The 20,590-nt window shown below is 37.6% G+C and overlaps 1 protein-coding gene and 1 long non-coding RNA gene across 3 annotated transcripts in view; one reads left to right on the top strand and one right to left on the bottom strand.

The window, feature by feature from the left end:
• USP15 (ubiquitin specific peptidase 15) overlaps positions 1-16,388 on the bottom strand; it is a 133,451-nt gene extending 117,063 nt beyond the window's left edge. The window contains exon 1 of one of the 2 annotated variants that reach the window (XM_046653118.1): positions 16,233-16,388. In XM_046653118.1, the coding sequence (XP_046509074.1) occupies positions 16,233-16,321 (89 nt within the window). In that variant the 5' untranslated portion in view covers positions 16,322-16,388. The remainder of the gene's footprint in view (positions 1-16,232) is intronic. The other variant, XM_046653110.1, reaches the window with a different exon arrangement.
• A 318-nt stretch (positions 16,389-16,706) lies between these two features.
• Positions 16,707-19,569, top strand: LOC124248600 (uncharacterized). Its single transcript, XR_006891087.1, has 3 exons — positions 16,707-17,908; positions 18,574-18,640; positions 18,870-19,569. It is a non-coding gene; the product is annotated as an uncharacterized LOC124248600 (long non-coding RNA).
• The last annotated feature ends 1,021 nt before the right edge of the window (positions 19,570-20,590 follow it).

Here is a 20,590-nt window from a genome sequence, read left to right on the forward strand (position 1 = left end):
TGCCTAGGGCCAGCCCCACTCAGCCACACTCCTAAGAGAACTGACAACAGCTTTGTAGACCTGAGGCCTAAAGTAACTGTAAGCCCCCGAGCCTAGCAATGAGCTACACTGGGTACCTACCCAATTAACAGGAAAATTGCAACAGGAGTGTGCTGTTAGACCTTGTAGCCAATGGTGCTGAGGTTCCCCAAACCAGATTTACAAACAGCTGGCAAGGGAAGGAAAGACTAGACTCCCTGGGTACTTGCATTAAGAGCAACCCTGCCACAGCAAAAGGACACAAGTAGCCCACAAAGGGATCACTCCTGGATCATTTGGACTGGTGACGAGAGTGAAGCACACTGCTGGGCCTCAAAAGGCATCTCTTACATAAGGCCACTTCTCCAAGATCAGGAGACATAGCTGTCTTGCCTAATACACAGATATAAGCAAAGAGAAAGAGGCATAATGAGGAGGCAAAGGAATACATTCCAAACAAGGAAACAGGACAAAACCCCAGAAAAAGGACTAAATGAAACAGAAATAAGCAACCTACCCAACAAAGAGTTCAAACGGAAACTCAATGATGCTCACAGATATTGGGAGAAGACTGGATGAACACAGTGAGCTCATAAACAAAGAACTGAAAATATAAAAAAGAACCAATCAGAAAAGAAGAATACAATACTGGAAATGAAAAATTCACTAGAGGGACTCAACAGCAGAACAGATGATACAGAAGAACAGATCTGCGAGCTAGATGAAAGACTATAGGAAATCACCCAAGCTGAACAGAAAAAAGGAAAAAGAATCAGACAGAATGAGAACAGTCTAAGGGAACTCTCTAGGACAATATCAAGCATGCTTTCATATTATAGGTGTCCCAGAAGGAGAAGAGAGACAAAGGGGCAGAAAATCTATTTGAAGAAAGGATACCTGAAAATTTTCTTAACCTAAGGAAGGAAACAGACATCCAAGTACAGGAAGCACAGACAGCTCCAAACAAGATAAGACCAAAAAGGCCCACATGAAGACATATTATAATTAAAATGTCCAAAATTAAAGATACAGAGGGAATCCTAAAAGCAGCAAGAGAAAGGCAACAAGTGACATAACAAAGGAAAGCCCATAAGGCTATCAGTGGACTTCTCAGCCAAAACCCTACAGGCGAGAAGAGAACGGCATGACATGAAAAAACCTACAGCCAAGAATATATCCATCAAAGTTGTCATTCAGAATGGAAGGAGAGACCAAGAGCTTCCCAGATAAAAATTAAAGCAGTTTATCACCAAGAAACCGGTTCTACAAGAAATGCTAAAGTGACTTATTTAAGTGGGAAAGCGATGACCACAGATAAGGATAAAAAAATTATCCAACCACCAGGCAATAAAACCACCAGTAAAAGTACAAACATAGTAAAGGTAGCAGATCAACCACTTGTGAAGATAATATGAAGGTTAAAAAACAAAAGTACTAAAATTACTTATTTCAATGACAAGAGGATAACGTATAGATACACACAAAACAAGACATTAGATATGATTTCAAAAACATAAAATGTGGGACGAGGGGAGTGAAAAAGTAGAGCTTTTAGAAAGAGTTCAAACTAAGGAGTCTATCAACTCAATACAGACTGCTATATACACAAAATATTATACAGGATCCTCGTGGTAATCACAAATCAGAAACCTATAATAAATAAGCAAATAAGTAAGACAAAAGAAATCAAACATATTACTAAAGAAAGCCATCAAAACACAAAGAAAGAGAGCAAGAGAAAAAGAAAGGAACAGAGAAGAACTACCAAAACGCCCAGAAAAAAAAGTAACAAAATGGCAATAAATACATATTCATCAATAGTTACTTTAAATGTCAATGGACTAAATGCTCCAATCAAAAGGCACAGGGTGGCTAATTGGCTAAAAAACCAAGACCCATAAATATGCTGCATACAAGAGACACACTTCAGACGCTCACAAACTGTCAGGATGGAAAAAGATATTCCATGCAAATGGCAAAGAAAAGAAAGCGGGCGTAGCAATACTTATATCAGACAAAACAGACTTTAAAACAAAAATTCTAACAAGAGACAAAGAAGGGCACTACATAATGATAAAGGGAACAATCCCACAAGGAGATATAACACTTGTAAATATCTATGCACCCAACATAGAAGCACCTAAATATATAAAGCATTAACAGACACAAAAGGAGAAATAGACAGCAACACAATAATAGTAGGAGACTTTAACACTCCACTTACACTAAAGGATAAATCATCCAAACAGAAGATCAATAAGGAAACACTGGCCTTAAAGAACACATTTGACCAGATGGACTTAGTGAATATATATAGAACATTCCATCGAAAACCCAGAAAATACACAATCTTTTCAAACGCACATGGAACATTCTCCAGGACTGATCACATATTAGGCCACAAAACAAGTCTCAATAAACTTAAGAAGATCAAATTTTCTGACCACAAAGGTATGAAACTAGAAATCAACTACAGAAAGAAAACCAGAAAAGGCACAAAAATGTGATTAAACAAAATGCTACTGAACAATGATTGTCAATGAAGCAATCAATGGAGAAATAAAAAAATTCCTGGAGACAAGTGAAAATGAAAATATGACATGTCAAAATCTATGGGATACAGCAAAAGCGGTTCTAAGAGGGAAGTTTATGGCAATTCAGGCCTACCTCCACAAAGAAGAAAAATCCCAAATAAACAATCTAACAGCACATCTAAGGGCACTGGAAAAAGAACAAACAAAGCCAAAAATCAGCAGAAGGAAGGAAATGATAAAAATGAGAACAGAAATAAATGAAATGGAGACTAAAAAAAAGTAGAAAAAATTAATGAAACAAAGAGCTGGATCTTTGAAAAGATAAACAAAATTGACAAACTCTTAGTGAGACTCACCAAGCAAAAAAGAGAAGTCTCAAATAAATAAAATCAGAAATGAAAGAGGAGAAATTGCAATGGACACTCGAGAAATACAAAATAAGAGAATACTATGAAAAGCTATACGCCAACAAATCGGATAATCTAGCAGAAACGGATAAATTCTTAGAAACATACAACGTTCCAAAACTGAACCAGGAAGAGGTAGAGAATTTGAATAGACCAATCACCAGCAAGGAGATTGAAACAGCAATCAAAAACCTCCCAAAAAATAAAAGTCCAGGACCAGATGGCTTCTCTAGTGAATTCTACCAAACATTCAAAGAAGACTTAATACCTATCCTTCTCAAACTCTTCCAAAAATTGAAGAGGAGGGGAGGCTTCCTAACTCATTCTAAGAACCCAACATTATCCTGAGACCAAAACCAGATAAGGACAACACAAAAAAACAAAATTACAGGCCAATATCACTGATGAACATCGATGCAAAAATCCTCAACAAAATACTAGTAAATCAAATACAACAATACATTAAAAAGATCATACATCATGATCAAGTGGGTTTCATTCCAGGGATGCAGGGATGGTTCAACATCCTCAAAACTATCAATGTGATACACTACATTAACAAAATGAAGAATAAAAATCACATGATCATCTCAATAGATGCAGAGAAAGAATTTGACAAGAGACAGCGTCCACTTATGATAAAAACTCTAAATAAAATGGGTACAGAGAGAAAATATCTCAACATAATAAAGCCCATATATAACAAACCCACAGCAAATATCATTCTCAATGGAGAAAGATTGAAATCTATCCTTCTAAGAACAGGAATCAGACAAAGATGCCCACTTTTACTTTTATTTAACATAGTATTGGAAGTCCTAGCCAGAGCAATCAGGCAAGAAAAAGAAATAAAAGGGATCCATATTGGAAAAGAAGAAGTGAAATGGTTACTCTTTGCAGATGACATGATTTTACATATAGAAAACCCTAAAGAATCCACTAAAAACCTCTTAGAAATAACAAATGAATACAATCAAGTAACAGAATACAAAATCCACGTACAAAAATTGGTTGTGTTCCTATACACTAACAACAAAGCAGCAGAAACAGACATTAAGAATACAATCCCATTTACAATTACAAGAAAAAGAATAAAATACTTAGGAATAAACTTAATCAAAGAGGTGAAAGATCTGTACACCAAATAGTATAAAACATTGAAAGAAATCGAAGAAGACACAAAGAAATGGAAAGATATTCCACGCTCTTAGATTGGAAGAATTAACATAGTTAAAATGCCCATACTTCCTAAAGCGATCTATAGATTCAATGCAATCCCTATCAAAGTTCCAACAGCATTTTCCACAGAAATGGAACAAAGAATCCTAAAATTTATATGGAAAAACAAAATACCCCAAATAGCCAAAGGATTCCTGAGAAAAAAGAACAAAGATAGAGATATCACACTCCCTGATTTCAAAATATACTACAAAGGCATAGTAACCAAAACAGCATGGTACTGGCACAAAAACAGACACACAGATCAATGGAACAGAATCGAGAGCCCAGAAAGAAACCTACACATTTATGGACAGCTAATATTCAACAAGGGAGCCAAGAGCATACAACAGAGACAGGAGAGTCTCTTCAATAAATGGTGTAAGGAAAACTGGACAGCCACGTGCAAAATAATGAAAGTAGACCACTACCTTACACCATGCACAAAAATCAACTCAAAATGGACTAAAGACTTGAATGTAAGACCCGAAACCATGAAACTTCAAGAAGAAAACATAGGCAGTATGCTCTTTGACATCAGTCTGAGCAGCATATTTTCAAGTACCATGTCTGATCAGGCAAGGGAAACAAAAGAAAAAACAAACAAATGGGACTACATCAAACTAAAAAGCTTCTGCACAGCAAAGGAAACCATCAACAAAACGAAAAGACAACCTAACAATTGGGAGAAGGTATTTGCAAACCATATATCAGATAAGAGATTAATATCCAAAATATACAAAGACTCATACAGCTCAACAAAAAAACCAACAACCCAATTTAAAAATGGGCAAAAGATCTGAACAGAGATTTCTCCAAAGAAGATATACAGATGGCCAACAGGCATATGAAAAGATGCTCAACATCATTAGCTACCAGGGAATTGCAAATCAAAACTACAATGAGGTATCACCTCACTCCGGTCAGAATGGTGATAATTAACGAGACAGGAAACAAGTGTTGGAGAGAAGAGAACCCTCGTACACTGCTGGTGGGAGTGCAAAGTGGTGCAGCCACTATGCAAAGCAGTATTGAGTATCCTCAGAAAATTAAGCATAGATCTACCATATGATCCAGCTATTCCACTGCTGGGTATTTATCCAAAGAACTTGAGAACACAAAGGCATAAACAGACATGCACCCCTATGTTCACTGCAGCATTATTCACAACAGCCAAGACGTGGAAGCAACCTAGGTGCCCATCAAGGGACAAATGGATAAAGAAGACATGGTATATATACATAATGGAATACTGCTCAGCCAGAAGAATGATGAAATCTGGTCATTTGTGACAACATGGATGGACCTTGAGAGTATTATGCTAAGTGAAATAAGTCAGAGGGAGAAAGTCAAATACCATATGATCTCACTCATAAGCAGAAGATAAAAACGACAAACACATAGCAACAGTGATTGGATGGGTGGCTACCAGAGGGGGAGGGCAAAAGGGGGTGATTAGGCTCTCATATGTGGTGATGGACTATAATTAGTTTTTGGGTGGTGAACATGATGTAATCTAGATAGAATTTGAAATATATTACGATGAACATCTGAAAGCTATATAATGTTATAATCCAATGTTACTGCAATTAAAAAAAAAAAGAAACGGAAATTCATTTATCAAAAAATACTTATTGGAGGTGCTGGCCCCGTGGCCAAGTGGCTAAGTTCACGTGCTCTGCTTCGGCAGCCCAGGGTTTCACTGGTTTGGATCATGGGCACGGACTTAGCACCCCTTATCAAGCCATGCTGAGGCAGTGTCCCACATGCCACAACTAGAAGGACCCACAACTAAAATATACATCTATGTACTGGGGGCTTTGGGGAGATGGAAAACTAAAACATAGAAAAAAAAATCTTAAAAAAAAAATTATTGGAGGGTCCAGCCCTGTGGCCTAGTGGTTAAGTTCAGTGCACTCCACTTCAGCAGCACGTGTTCGTGGGTTTTGATCCTGGGCACAGACCTACACCACTCGTCGGCTACACTGTGGCAGCAACCCACATATAAAGTAGAAGAAGACTGGTACAGATGTTAGCTCAGGACTAATCTTCCTCAGCAAAAATAAAATATACATATATATATTTATTGGAGATCTACTACGTACATGATATTCCATATGACAAGGTGGTTAGCAGAACAGCCAAGGTCTCTACATTCATATAATTCAGAGTCCAGTAGAGGAGAGAGACAGTAGGTAATTAAGATACATAGTAAAATATCATGGCAAGTGTTGTGAAGGAAAAGTACAGGAAGCTATGAAAGCATAGAAAGGGGTCCCTATTTAGACAAAAGGAAAACCTCTTTGAAAAAGTAACATTTTAGCATATATGAATAGGAGTAATTTCAGGAAGAGTAAGGAAAAAAAGCTAAGACTGAGGGAACAGCATGTGCCAGGGCCAGAATAACTCTCCGGGAGTTTGGTATATTGGAGGAACTGATGAAATGAGGTTGGAGTTTATGACAAGGGGAGGAGAAATGCTAGAAAAGACTGGAGAGGTAGACCAGGGCCAGACTATATAATGCCTTTACAGTAACAAGGATTTTAAGCTAAAGGTAATGGAAAGCCACTCCAAGATTTTTAGCAGGAAAGAGATATGATCTGATTTACATTTATGAAGACCACTGGGAATATCTCACAGGATTGTTGGGAGGATCAAATACAAATGAAATGTTTAATAAATCAAAAACTTACAGAAAGTTATGGTATGAATACTTTGAAAAGGTCTAAATTGTTTGGTGCTAAATATTCTGAAGGTGTCAAGAAAGACAATTTGTACTGTGGTCTGCACAGAATAATTTTCAATGGCTCCAAAGAAGCTGGGTCAATTTTAGGACCCAAAATAAATCTGAGTGAATTTTAAGACAGTCTTCAAATGCAGAAAAGCTACTAGGGGAATTGAAAAGGCCAGATTTTTAAAAAAAAAATTTTGTGGTGGTAGTGTGGGAAAGATAGGAGAATTTCAGAAGTTGTTTAGAGAAGGAAATTTAAGAAGGATATACAGGGATCAATAAATGATTCAGAGATAGCCCTAGATATACAGAAGTTTAAAAGCAGTACAGGGAAATGGGGAAATCCCAATAGCTGTATTTAGGAAACCACAGAGCTGGTGAATGCACAGTGTTTGTTTTCGTTTTTTTGATTAGTACATGTTTATGCTGACAACTTTCACATAAGCAACTTCTGCTTAACTGCCTAATACTGACATAAGTATAATGTAGTTCGTATTTTTAAAATCTTACCTTTTTCTCTGCAAAGTAGGCATAAGATAGTCATTCTTTTACAACTAAGAAAATACATAAAAATTTCAGCCTAATCCAATGTAGCACACAATCTCAGAACAATTCGTATAACACAATCTCAGAACAATACATATAACTACCTAGTGCAGAATTAATGGCATAAATAATTCTGAATGTTAATTTACTCTGACTAATCCTCTCATTTAATGAAATACTGTTTAAATTATATTTGAGTAGTGATGACACAAAACCATTTTTAATACTGAAGGAGACAGTGATAGTATCTAGTTATCTTTAATCATTATAAGCCAGATATTTCACTGATTTTTTTTAAGTACCACAAACTAAAACTCAGAATTTCATTGATTCAGTAAAACTTCACCAGAGAAAGCTATGAAGTTCTTTCAAATAAATCAATGGCTTGGTTAATCATCCTGTTATATCTTAATTTTTAGATTTCAAGCATTTCCAACCTATTTTCTGTTCTGTACATTAAATTCATCAGTTAGCAAGAACTAATTTTTATGACTTCTTTTTACACCTAAACTAAGAGACAAATAAAGATTCAGGAAAGAGGCCAAGTGAGATTGTGAAAATGAAAAGAAAACTCACAGGATGGGAGAAAATTTTGCAAATCATCTATCTGATACAAATTTGTATCTAGAATATATAAAGAACTCTTAAAACTCAATAATATAAAGACAATCAAATTAAAAACATTCAACGGGTTCACCAAATCCAGATATTTCACCAAAGAAGATTTACAAATGGCCAATAAGCATATATGAAAAGACATCTACCATTATTAGTTATTAAGGAAATGCAAATCAAAACCACGAGATACCACTTCATATTCACTAAGATGGCTATAATCAAAAAGAGAGACAATAACAAGTGCTGACGATAATGCAGAGAAATTGGAACCTTCACACACTGCTGGTGGCGATGTAAAATGGCACAGGTGCTTTGGAAAAGAGTGTATCAGTTCCTCAAAAAATTAAACATAGAGGCCCAACAACTGCATTCCTAGGTATATACCCAAGAGAAAGAAAACCTTATGTCCACACAAAGACTTGGAAACAAATCTTCACAGCAGGATTATTCATAACAGCCAAAAAGTGCAAACAACTCAAATGTTCATTAACTGAGGAAGGGATAAATTCAATGTGGCATATCTATACAATGGAGTATTATTCAGCAATAAAAAGAAATAAGTATTGATACATACCACAACATGGATGAACCTAAAAGACATTATGTCAAGTGAATGAAGCCAGACATAAAAATCACACACATTATATGATTCAATTTATATGAGCTATCCAGAACAGGCAAATCTACAGAACAGAAAGTCGATTTGTAGCTTCCTGGAGAAGAGGGGGATTAGGGGCCAAATAGGGCAGGGGGAGACTGCTATGGAGTTTCTTTTAGGGATGATGAAAATATTCCAAAATTGATTGTGGTGATGCTTGCACAACTCTGAATACATCCAAATCCACTGAATTGTAGACATTAAGTAGGCAAACTCCACAGAATGTGAATCATATAACAGTAAAACTGTTCTTTCTTTTTTTTTTTTTAAGTGGAAGGGCCATAGATTTGGATGGGATTATTAGGGATGACACTACAGAGATTGGTTTCAAGCTACGTTTTGAAATAAGTGAAAGTCAGGAATGAGTAAAATGTATTTGAAATAATATGGACAATATGTGTAAAATTCTATAAGGCAGGAATAAGTAATTTTCAGGAAATGGGAACCACCATCTATCAAAGCAGAGCTATATTAGTTAGAAATGAGGTTGCTAAGACTAGAATGCTAAACCAGAGACCCAGAAAATTCTACAGCTTCCTCATACAGATAAGAGATGAACATGGTGTTTTACTAAGATGGAAAAGTGTGACTTCTTGATTTTAATACTTCCAAATATTCATCCCTCAAAATGCTGCTTCCATAATATGGATATGGCTCTATCATTCATAGGCAGGCAGTACAGTTTAAAATGCAGGCTTTAGAGTTGACTGGCTACATTAGACTCTGATCTACCACTGACTGAGTACATGACCAGGTACCCTTAACTCTGTTCCTTAGTTTCTGTACCTGTAAAAAGCTCTTAACATGGTAGGTGAGTGGTACTTTTGCAATCATAACCACAGTCTACTTAGCCTCACCTCTCCTGAGAATCAAACATTTCTTCAGCCTGAAATCCATTCACATTTATGAATATAAATTTTCACCTATATCAAAGACAAATCTCTTGATTAAACTATTAAACTTCGTCAACCTGTTAAAACATATTGCTAAATAATATAAAGCAACCCAAATTATCAGGTCTCTTTTACCATGATCATTTCACCATTATCATTCTTAATCTTTTTGTTTTTTACTAAAGAAACTCGATGCTCTTTTCACTCAAGAAATTAATTTTGTCTCTAATGCTCCAGGTTTTGATTTAACTGGCTCTCTAAAACTTAGAATAGCCTGGCCTCAGAGATAGTCCCCAACAGTAAGGAATTATCACACTAATATCCAGATGTTCTCAAAGGTGAGAGGAGAGAAGGGACAGTCAGCATTCTTAGCTCTCCTCTTCATGGAGAAGCAAAAGTAGTCATTACCCTCCTTTGTGTTCTCAAAGTGTTCAAGGCATAACACTAAACGTGTTCTAAGCATAACCAAATACAGATTAATCCTACAGAGATTTTCTGCCTTATATTACAATCTGAGCTTCTTCCCTTCTTTTTGAGGAGCCATTCTTGATCGTTCCCTCAGATATATCATTTTAATCTTTATCCAAAATTGATGTTACTTACTATCAGTCTTATTCTAGGCTTCTTTAGCAGTGACTTCTGTGTAAACTGCATGATAAACTAAAAGGAACCACATTCCCTTGTTCAAAGAATAGATGGAGAAAGAATCTGGAGAAATGACTTCAGGGAATAAATATAAGATACAGCGTGTGAATTACAGTGGTTACTGAGGAAATGAAAATAAAAGGCACAAACTGAAATGACATTACTCAGGGAAGAAGAAAAAAAAAATTGTTGAAAAATTCTATACGGGGACTAAGAAGGAATAGTTTAATGGTTTAGTGAAATACTGCCTGAATTACATTTCGGTAGTGACAGCATAAAAACATTTTTAATACTAAGGAGATATTCATAGCATCTAGTATTTTAAATCACTATAAACCAGATATTTAGACCACCTCTGAAATTAGCAAACATTTGAAACATGAGGTAAATAAGAGCACTTACTTTAAAAGCTGCACAAGCATAAAGCATTTAGAATAACGGCTGGCACAGAGTAAGCATTCAGTACGTGTTTACTAGTGGTAGTATTATGCCTGCAAACCACATGCAAACCAATTGATTTCTCTAAGTTCAGATTCCTTATCTATAAGAAAGGAACATAAATACAAACTTTGATCCTTATTTTGAGCATCTATTAATCAGATAATGCATATAAATATCTTCATTTGTTGTTCTCAACCTTCCCCTTATCTCCCTGTCAATATACTTGATGGGATTCAATTCACTTTTATCAATAATTGCGGCTTATTAATGAAGTGATTCTCAAAGTGAGGAAAAGAAACATCACTCTAAACACATAATAAAATGGATATATCTGATGACTCAGATGGCAACACTGATTGTTCTTTTAGCACTGATGCTATTTGGACTGCTGGTGTTCAGGAAGATGTTAAAGAGGTATCATTATGGTTATGGCCCTTCCACTGTCTTAATTCAAATAGCCTTTGATTTTGAAAATGTAAAATAGTTATTTCTTAAAAAAATCAGTTGGTAAACTTGGAACATAAAATACCAAACATTCATATTTGCATTTTCTGGGCTGAGGTGTTCCTATGGATTCACAGCCCCCCCAAAAAGCCTTATGCCTTTGTGGCTTACTGTAAACCAATGCTTTTAAAATGAGGGTAAAGTACTAAACCAAAATATCCTACAAGCTCTTAATACCTGCTTGATGTGTTATTTCTGTAAAACCATATGAGAAGGAGCCATATGCCCTCTAATAAAAGCTTATGATTACTGAAAAACAATTAAAATCCAAAATCAACAATAAATGATCCCAGTTTCCTTTGTTTAAATGTACTTTTGCATCAAAATAACATTTATTCTACATATTCAGTTAATCACCTCTTAATCTTTAAACACATTTTCATTTCCAGAAGCAAGATGTTAAGATTTTCTACATATTCTATCACATCTAAATTGAACAGTCATAAGAGACAAGTGTGGGATAAAATGGTAGAATTCTGCCACTAAATAAAATAGACTCCATTTAAAGAGGAAAATAGGTCCACTTTCTTCTTTTTAAAGTGGAACTATATTTTAAAATGCATCTTTAAAATAAGAGACAGTGCAGTGCAGTGATTTTAGGGCCTGAATTAAAGCCCAGACTAATTGAGTTCAAATCCAGATACATCACTGTGGGAACATTTCTCCGAGCCTAGGATTCCTATTCTGTCAAATGTGAATTATAATACATTCACATTCTAGTGCCCCAGAATAGCGGTGTTGAGTAAATAAGTTAACATATGTAAGTACTTAAAATAGTACCCAGCACATAGTGTTTTTAAACGTAATATGACAGGTCATGGTCTGACAAAGTAACTTTTTCTTATTATACTTATGTGCAAGCAAGATCAATAACTGTCACAAAACTATTTTGTAAAAAGACCATTTATTTAATACCTTGTATGTGTTAATGGGAAAATGGGATGATGTAGGAAAAAATTAAGCCTGAATGTCACTAAATAGACAAATGAAATCACTGACTAAAGCTCTGGATCTTCTTGGCCAAATACGGTACATTAATCTTGGATTTACTAACAACTTAGAAGTTATTTAAAAACTTATACAGAGGCTTAAATAAAGAAAAACTGCTTTTCTAGATTTTAAGCAACTAAAATATGAAAAATATGCTTTAATGTCACTATTTCTGTCCTTATTTTCACCAATTTACCAACATTAAGAAACAGTTTTGCTTTCTGGTTTCATTTCCTGCAAATGATGTAACATATATCCTATTTTAGTGGTTAACACTTTGGCACAACTAAAATTAATCTTAACAGTCATAGTAATGTAAAAATTTCTTTAGCAAACATATACTAAACAATTTGGAGTTCACATTGATTAACAGTGTCCCTTTACATTATTAACTGATTTGTGATTATAAGGTTATCTTCTGTTAGCATGAATCAAAGTTGCACAAACATAAGAGGCCATGTAAAATAAAGCCTCAAAGATTTCTAAATAAAACAGTAGGAATGGAAGGAAGCTTTAAAACTGAAATCAATGTCTAAAAACCTCATTGATCTTACGGACTATTCCTTATCACACAGATTTTAAATGACTCTAAATACAAATAAAAGTTACTCTCCAAAGCTGCCTTAACCCTACTAAAGTTATTAGGGTTTATATAAAAATGACACACAAAATTTAGGTTGTAAAGTTAGCTATGTGTTACCACTGAATGTACTCGCACATAAAAATTAGTGAAAATGACTGCTAGATGAATAACGTTTAATAAAAATATGGAAATAAAGCAGTAATTTAGAGGATTTGTAGTTATCTGTTTATTCACTCACAAGAGGTCTATTTTAAAAGAAATCTCCAAAGAGAGTATTCCACAACCCACAACTTGTCTTTGTAATTCATTTAACTATCATCCCCTTAAATAGGTTCCTCTATCCCTAATATACTCACATATAATGCACTTTAAATGAATTTTCCTTTTGTTTCATCAAGAGAAACCACCATGTTACCTGAAGATTAAGTTATCGTTCATTCATCCTAAACTAAACAATTCCATTTCCTTTATTCTTTTCTACAGTTCCTAAATACTAACAATGTTGTTCATGGTTTTCTGAATCTCTCCCTGGAGTTGAAATACAGATCAAGAAACAGCATCCTGAGAGTACTGCTCTACTCCTTCTAACGGAGACCAGCGTTACTTTCACACCTCACCTTTAAGAGGTATAACTCTCTTGCATCAATTTTGATTTTTCTGTCACTATAAAGTCTAGTACCAAGCATATCATAAAGTTTGTTCCTCCTCATCTTAGACTTTTGTAACTTGAATCTCTAGAAAGTCAGTTTGCAGATAAAAATCATTCACTATTTACAAATAAACAGAAACTCTAGTATTCGCACTGAATCAAATTTTTACCTTGCCTGGATGTTAGCATTAGTTACCAGAGCACTATGATATAGTCCTTATTTGCAAAGTACTCACAACCTAATTAATGAAATTTATTCATTTTAAGGCATTTGACTATAATGTTAAACATCAGTATTAAAGTTCTAAGAATAAACTTAAGGTTAACCTAACCAGTTTTTTAAATAGTCCAATCAGTCTTCCAAGATGGTTATACATATATATATACATACACACACACACCAAGACAACGTTCCATTTGCATATGGCCCATTTCAGCTATAAAATAACAGACAGGATTTGCCCAAATACCCAGAAATGACTAATCCAAAGATTTCTTTAAAAGATATTAAAAAGATAAATAACTTTTTAATGAGTTTTAATGAGTTCCAAAAAACATAAACCCAACAACTAAATTATTAAATACCTTTACCAGTTCTGTACTGATGAAGACATTATCAAATTTGTACTTACCAAATTATTTTCCTTAAAACTCTGAATCAAACTTCTACTCTAGACTATTTCCATTTTTGACTGGTTTCACCTAATTGCAAGTAAAGTGGCTCACATATAAACCAAACTGGTATCTGCAACTCCCCAGTACCATCTTGTTCCTGCTTTTTCCCCCCTTTAAACAGCAGGGGAAACAAATGCAAGGGTAAGAATACACACATTCTGCTGTTTCTAAATATCTGAGTCTCAGTTTCCTTTTCTTTAAAATGAAAGCACTGAAATGACTCAAATTTATGCACTTCCTGTATATACTCTTTAAAATAGATCTTTAAAATGATCTGCAGTAACTGTCAAAAAGCAAAAATTCTTTCATTTGAAAAATAATAAACTTTAAAAAGTTTAATGCTCACAATACACAAACAGTTCCTATCATCCTGCAATGTCAACAACAATTATTACTCAGTACACCAAAAACATAACAATAAAGAGAAGGAATATCCAGATTTTAAGTTATAGATTTCTATTTTACAGAAATTCACAATTTATCTTTTCATGGGGTGGTAATAGGCTAGACGAATTAGGAATTTGTAAGTGTTCTTTAACAAACAATAGGAAGCAAAGGTTGATTTCCTCTTTAACAACCCACAGGCCAACATAAACAAAAGTGTCGTAAACCTAAGTGTCGTAGGAAATGTCCAATTTCCCCACAGTAGTAAACAACTTAGGAACACTCCAATATGAACAGTAACGATTATTAAATCATATTTTTTGCTGTAATGCAACAAGTAAATGTTTACACCCTTAGAGGATTTTTACCATACAAACATAGTACATAGCCTAACAAAGAAGGAATAAAGTACCAAGACTTCGATCAAAGTGCTTAAATTCAAGGCCCAAGTCTGCCAGCTACTAGCTTACTTGAAAATTATCTTAATACCACAGCATTTTTCTGGAAGTAAATGGCGGTGATAAGAAGTAACCAAAATCTAACGTTATCTCATAAATAGAAAATCTTTTAGAATATTTCATTGAATCAAGATAAAAGCCCTATAATGAAATTATTACTGTCCATTTCATAGATGAAGACACTAAGGTGCAATGATTTAACTTTCCTCAGTCATACTGCAAGTTAAGCGCTGGAACGGTGACCTAACTCAGGGCTCAATCTTATGCTCCTTCCCCAAGCCATACTGGAATACAGGAAAACACACTCTTTAAATTATATACCCCTGCTATGGTGACGATGGGAAATGAAAACGATCTTTATTATACAGTAAAGAGGCACATTATCTTTCCTAATAGGCAGAGCACCTACTCTTTAGGTTACATATTCACACAGTGAAGTTAGTCTGGATACCACTTGATATGGCCGACAGGTATTAAAATCTCCACATACCTCCTTATTTTAAGTATATCCTTTGGTATTTTATAAGTTTGAATATTAGCAAGTGACTTAAGCCTCAAGTGGACTTATCTACTCTCTGCAGGCCTACGTTATCCTTCCAAAAGGAGGCAAGGACTGCACTTCTAGGAAAAACGCTGCCGGTTTCCCTCAAGCCTCCACTAGAGCACAAGACCACGTGGTATCGCTCAGAAGCCCAAGGTTCCCTACTCCTCTCCCTCCTTCTGACAAGAAACTGGAAACTAAGGTTTCCTTCTCTTAAGTGGCGCCCTGACACATGCCACCTGTGTAGTACGAACAGCAAACACCCTGCAGCCTGCCTCCCGGAAGAACACAAGAATCAGCATAATAGGGAAGTTGGATACCGACGATGCCGGGAAAGGAAATGACTGGAGGAGTCGAGGCGGTGAGACCGTGCCCAGCCGCGGCCCCGGGACCTGTCAAACAGTGAGGGGCTCGCGCCGAGCGGCTGGGACCCATCGTTCGGGAAGGCCTGGGGTGGGAGCGGCACTCCGGGAGGAAGGAGGACGGAGAGACCTGCACGAGCCGCCGCCGCCGCTCCCGCCACTCTCTCAGCATGACCCGACAAGCCACCAACCCTGGTCTTCACCTCGGGTCCAATCTCTGCCCCCACATTTCGGGAGTGGCCCAAATCCTGCTGCCCAGGGCGGCCGCCGCCGGACCTGCCCGCACCTGTCACCAGCGAAAGACACCAGCCCGCACTTCCCGCCCAGCTCCCCACCAGCCTCGGGCAACCGCGGCCACCTCAGCCCCTTTCCCTCACCAGGTGTCCCCTTTCCGGAGCGAGGTTTTGAGCAGAGTCGCGATGTCAGACCTCTGGATGTCCAGATCCGCCGCTCCGCCTTCCGCCATCTTCTTCCACTAGCGGCAGCGGAGGCGGCGGCGACGGCGGCGGCACGCCCCAGAGCATTGTGGGAATGGCGTCCCGCGGCCCCGCCCAGCCGGCAGGTCGAAACCAAAAGAGCCGGAAGGTGGGGGGTGCGCCTCGGCACAAGAGTTGGCCCCGGGGCGAGCCGAGCGCACGGCTGTGGTCTGCTGCCCCCCATCGGCCCCCGCCCGTCCAGCAGCTCGCCCCGGCCTCCTCGGCCCGGCGCGCCGGCGTTAAGGCTGCGCGCTGGGGCCTCGGTCAGCTGCCGCCTGAGCGGGGCCACCGCCCCGTCCCTCCTCCACTGCTGCCTTCCCCTCCCTCTTTCCCACAGCCGCCCGAACGCCCTTATTTGCGCATTCACTCACGCTCCCGGTGGGTGGGGTGGGGGGCGTGGGGACGCTAGGATATGGCAGGACATTTCTACAGCTCCGTGACTCTGGGCTTTTCGTTGCGAGCTCGCTCAGTATTGGCCCAAACAAAGAACATCCGAATGCGAGCGCCCGGCCGCCGGGCCCTTCCCGGACTCCCTCCAGCGCTCCTAGTCCTGCTGTAGGTGGGGACCTTGCCTCGGTCTTTGTGCCGCCTCCCCAGGCACACCCAGACAGCCGAGCCGCAGTGAAAACCTGTTCCACTTCCTCGGCGAACAGGGTGTAAAATAGGGATCGACGAACGCCAGGTACCAAAGGAGAAGAAGACGCGCGAGAAACCCTTTCTCCTCGATGTCATAAAGGAACATTTTCTTAGTCCCATCTTCCCATGGTGTGTACATCTGAAGCTAGATGATAATACCAGCTGTTTGAAGCCGCTTATGTTACAAATGGGGAAATCGAGTCTCTCAAAAATCAAATGCCAAGGTCATAACAGTAAGTGGAGAGGCAAGTTTATAACCCAGTTCCGAAGCCCACGTGCCATCTGTTCACGACAACACGCTCACTACGTGTCCTAGTGAGAACCTGAACTAAAATGTAGACTGGCCTGCAGTGGATCCATTTTTTTTTTAACCTCTGTACACCTGGTGGCTAGCCCAGTGCTGCCTAACACGTAAGAACCACGTAAATATTTAATAAATGAGTTTTGGCAACGTGAAGATGTCCAGAGATTTGACTAAGATAACATAAATGCTGTGAAAAGTCTAAAAGATGGCTAAGAATTCCTGCACGATGTCTCTTTTTTCCCCATTTTTAATGTCTGCCTAGCTCATTTGGTGAGAATGCAGTAAAGAGGGGTGTAATTATGCTCCTAAGAGGTGTTGAACCCCTCCAAGTTAAAGGAGTGTGTATTGGCTTTGTGATTTGTATACATCAGCATTATGGTTGCTTGTTTTCTTCAAAATAATACTATTCTGTATTATCATGTCATCCTTGATTTGAGAGTCTGAAAACAGTTTCCAGTTACTGCTATTTCTTAGAGTATTTGACTTTTCTTCCGACAGGTGAGAAAATTAGAGTTTCTTTAACCATGAGTACCATCAAAAGGTCACATTTACCCCCTTTCCTACCCAACCTCTGAAAGAAAATGATTTTCTAAAGAGAGGCAGCATGATATGGGAAGAATATTGGAGTCATATGAACGTGAGTTCAAACTTCACTTCAACCTGTAGCTGCAAAGTGCTTAATTTTTAGTTTAATCATAAAGTTGGGGACAGTAATACCTACCTGAAAGGATTTTGATGAAAATTAAACAAAAAAACATGTGTTTATTGCCTGGGACATAATAGCCAATCAATAAACACTAACATTGTTTGCTGTTGACAGAATGATTTGTATCGTTATGTAAATTATATCTCAACAAAGCTGTGGAAAAAAAGCACTGTGGACTTTGAAGGCAAAACTGTGCTTTCTATCATTTTATATGCATAACTTTATCAAGAAGCAATGCCTCATGCACATTCTGCTGTCCAGTTTCCTTTCAAAGAAATGCATGTTTGAAATGTTGAAGCCTGTGTCCACTCAAGAAATTTCAAAAGCCTCTTCTTCATTTGCACCATGTTCAAGGCAATGAGTTAACTGCATATACGTGTATAAGTTCAATGCTGTTTTGAATTATACATCAGATTTATGAGGTCATTTTGTTGACCTAACTCGTTGCATTCAGAGTCAGGAAAGAAATAGTAGTTACAGTATTTTATTTAACAAGCACTAAAAGAGTGCCAAGCCTAGTTCTAAACGTTTTAAAGCACTATCTTCGATCCTCATAGCAACTCTGTGAAATAGATGTCGTAATTTCCGTTCTGTAGATGAGGAATTGAGGCAAAACCCAAATTTGAAACAAAGACATCTAGCTCCAGAATCTAGCAGATTTGGGTAAGTTTCTGTTTTTCTACCAACCTTTATGATCTTGATTCTAGCAATCAACTTTCTAGTGACCTCAGTTTACTAATTTTTGGAAATTCTGCTTGTTTTACTTATGCTTCTTCTACTCTCAGTAATGAAGAGAAATAAGATATTGTTCATAAATATTAAGGTCCACATCCCTACTGAATAACTAAGTAGGTAATTGATGAAAAATGTTACTTTTCTTTGAATCACACAGATAATTGAATCGAAACCAGGGGTTACATCTGCTTGTTTGGAATGAGTGTCTTTGTAACCATGAGCCTATTTAGAGCCAGTGGAAGTGGACCCCATCTCTTATCAACAGTGATTAAGGACTGTCTTTCAGAAAATCTGCAAAGTCATGGAGCCAGAGTATGCACAGAAGAGGAAATGTTGACCTGAAATGACTGCAGAACCAAAGATCCTCCTCTTCACAGAACCAAAGGATGGGGACACGACTTGAACTTAAAAGTCAGACTCTTATCAGAAGCGAGGGGTCCCTCATTCAGGAAGATCTGGTGTTAAAATTCTTTCCCCAGCCTATCATTAATGTGTAGAACCTCATCATAAAAGTTTAGAACCTCATCATAAAAGTTTAGAACCCTGTCATAAATGTTTAGAACTTTACCATAAATGTTTGAAGCTCACCAATCAAAACCTGTGCCACCAGCATTTCTGAGTGCCAGCCTGTTCTTCCTAACCTCTTAATTGTGCCCCAAATCCTGACTCAGGGAGACAGATCCGAGGGCACATGCCCCCTGTCTCCCTGCAGATCAATCTCACAGAATAAAGCTGATTTCTCCCCTAAAAGCTGATGCCATAATGCACATTTGTTAATGCACATTGGGCAAGAGAACCTCAGCTTTGTGCGGTAACATCTTCATTGATGCTTCATTGATTGCTTAGTTAAAATTATAAGGAGGTACTATTTGCTTGGTGATTGTCATTACCTGCTCAGACTTTCTGTACCTTTCTTGTTTGTTAAAAACTTAACCTAGGGCTTTAAGAAAGGAGAAGGAGTATGCTGGATACTTTACAAATTAGGCTGGATATGAAGCAAGTGCACCTTATATAAAGGCAGAGTAGGTTCTGAAACTGGAGATACTCTGGGAAGGACTCCTTGATCTTCCAAATAATTCCCTTCTCTGCTCACTGATGTTTAAATGATCTTTTTCAGAGAGGTTCTTGTACTCCACAACTGAAACATAGGACTTCAAATATAAACACCCCAGGAGAGAGTAAGGCTTAAGACTAACGTGTCAAATGAGAGAGTTTTCAACCTGGGATGGAACACAGAAAGAAGGAAAAACACTGTTTTTTTTTTTAATAGAGTTGAATGGAAGAAAATACAAAGGAGAATTCCAAGACAAGCTTTGCCTTCTTCACAGTTTTGTGTGGTGCTGGCTGCATGAGCCCAAGGAAAAATCTGCCAGAATCAGCAAATTCCCTGAAAGAACAATGATTGATGACTTAGCTGTCTTTATTTCTCAACTCTTCCTATCTTTGGGCTTCAGGAACCACTATTTCACTTTTTCCTTCTTCCTTGTCCTTTCTCTAGTTATTCCCTCTGATAACTCCCTCACCCCACTCCCCCATTCTTAGTCACCTCTCTAAGCCTTTCATTTTTTTCTCTTTCATAATTTTATAACTCCCTCCTCCCTTTACTAGCTCTCTGAACAGCTAAAGGCAGGGGAAAGGCGGGGGAGTAGTGCAAACACCAAAACAGCTTGTAGTAAAGTGCTTAATTCCTTAATGAGACTTTGAAACGTGAGATATGAATAAAAATTGTAAGTGTCACAATGCTGTTTTTAAAACTAAAAAAAAAAAAATACAGAGGCTCCTTATTTCAGACAAATGTTAGGTCCTGATAAAGAGGAAGACAAAGTAGTGAAATGAATACAGTGTCTTGTACAAAGGGCCAGTATCCTTGGATTTTGA

Source organism: Equus quagga, chromosome 1 (assembly GCF_021613505.1).
Source record: "Equus quagga isolate Etosha38 chromosome 1, UCLA_HA_Equagga_1.0, whole genome shotgun sequence".
NCBI classification, from domain to species: Eukaryota; Metazoa; Chordata; class Mammalia; order Perissodactyla; family Equidae; genus Equus; species Equus quagga.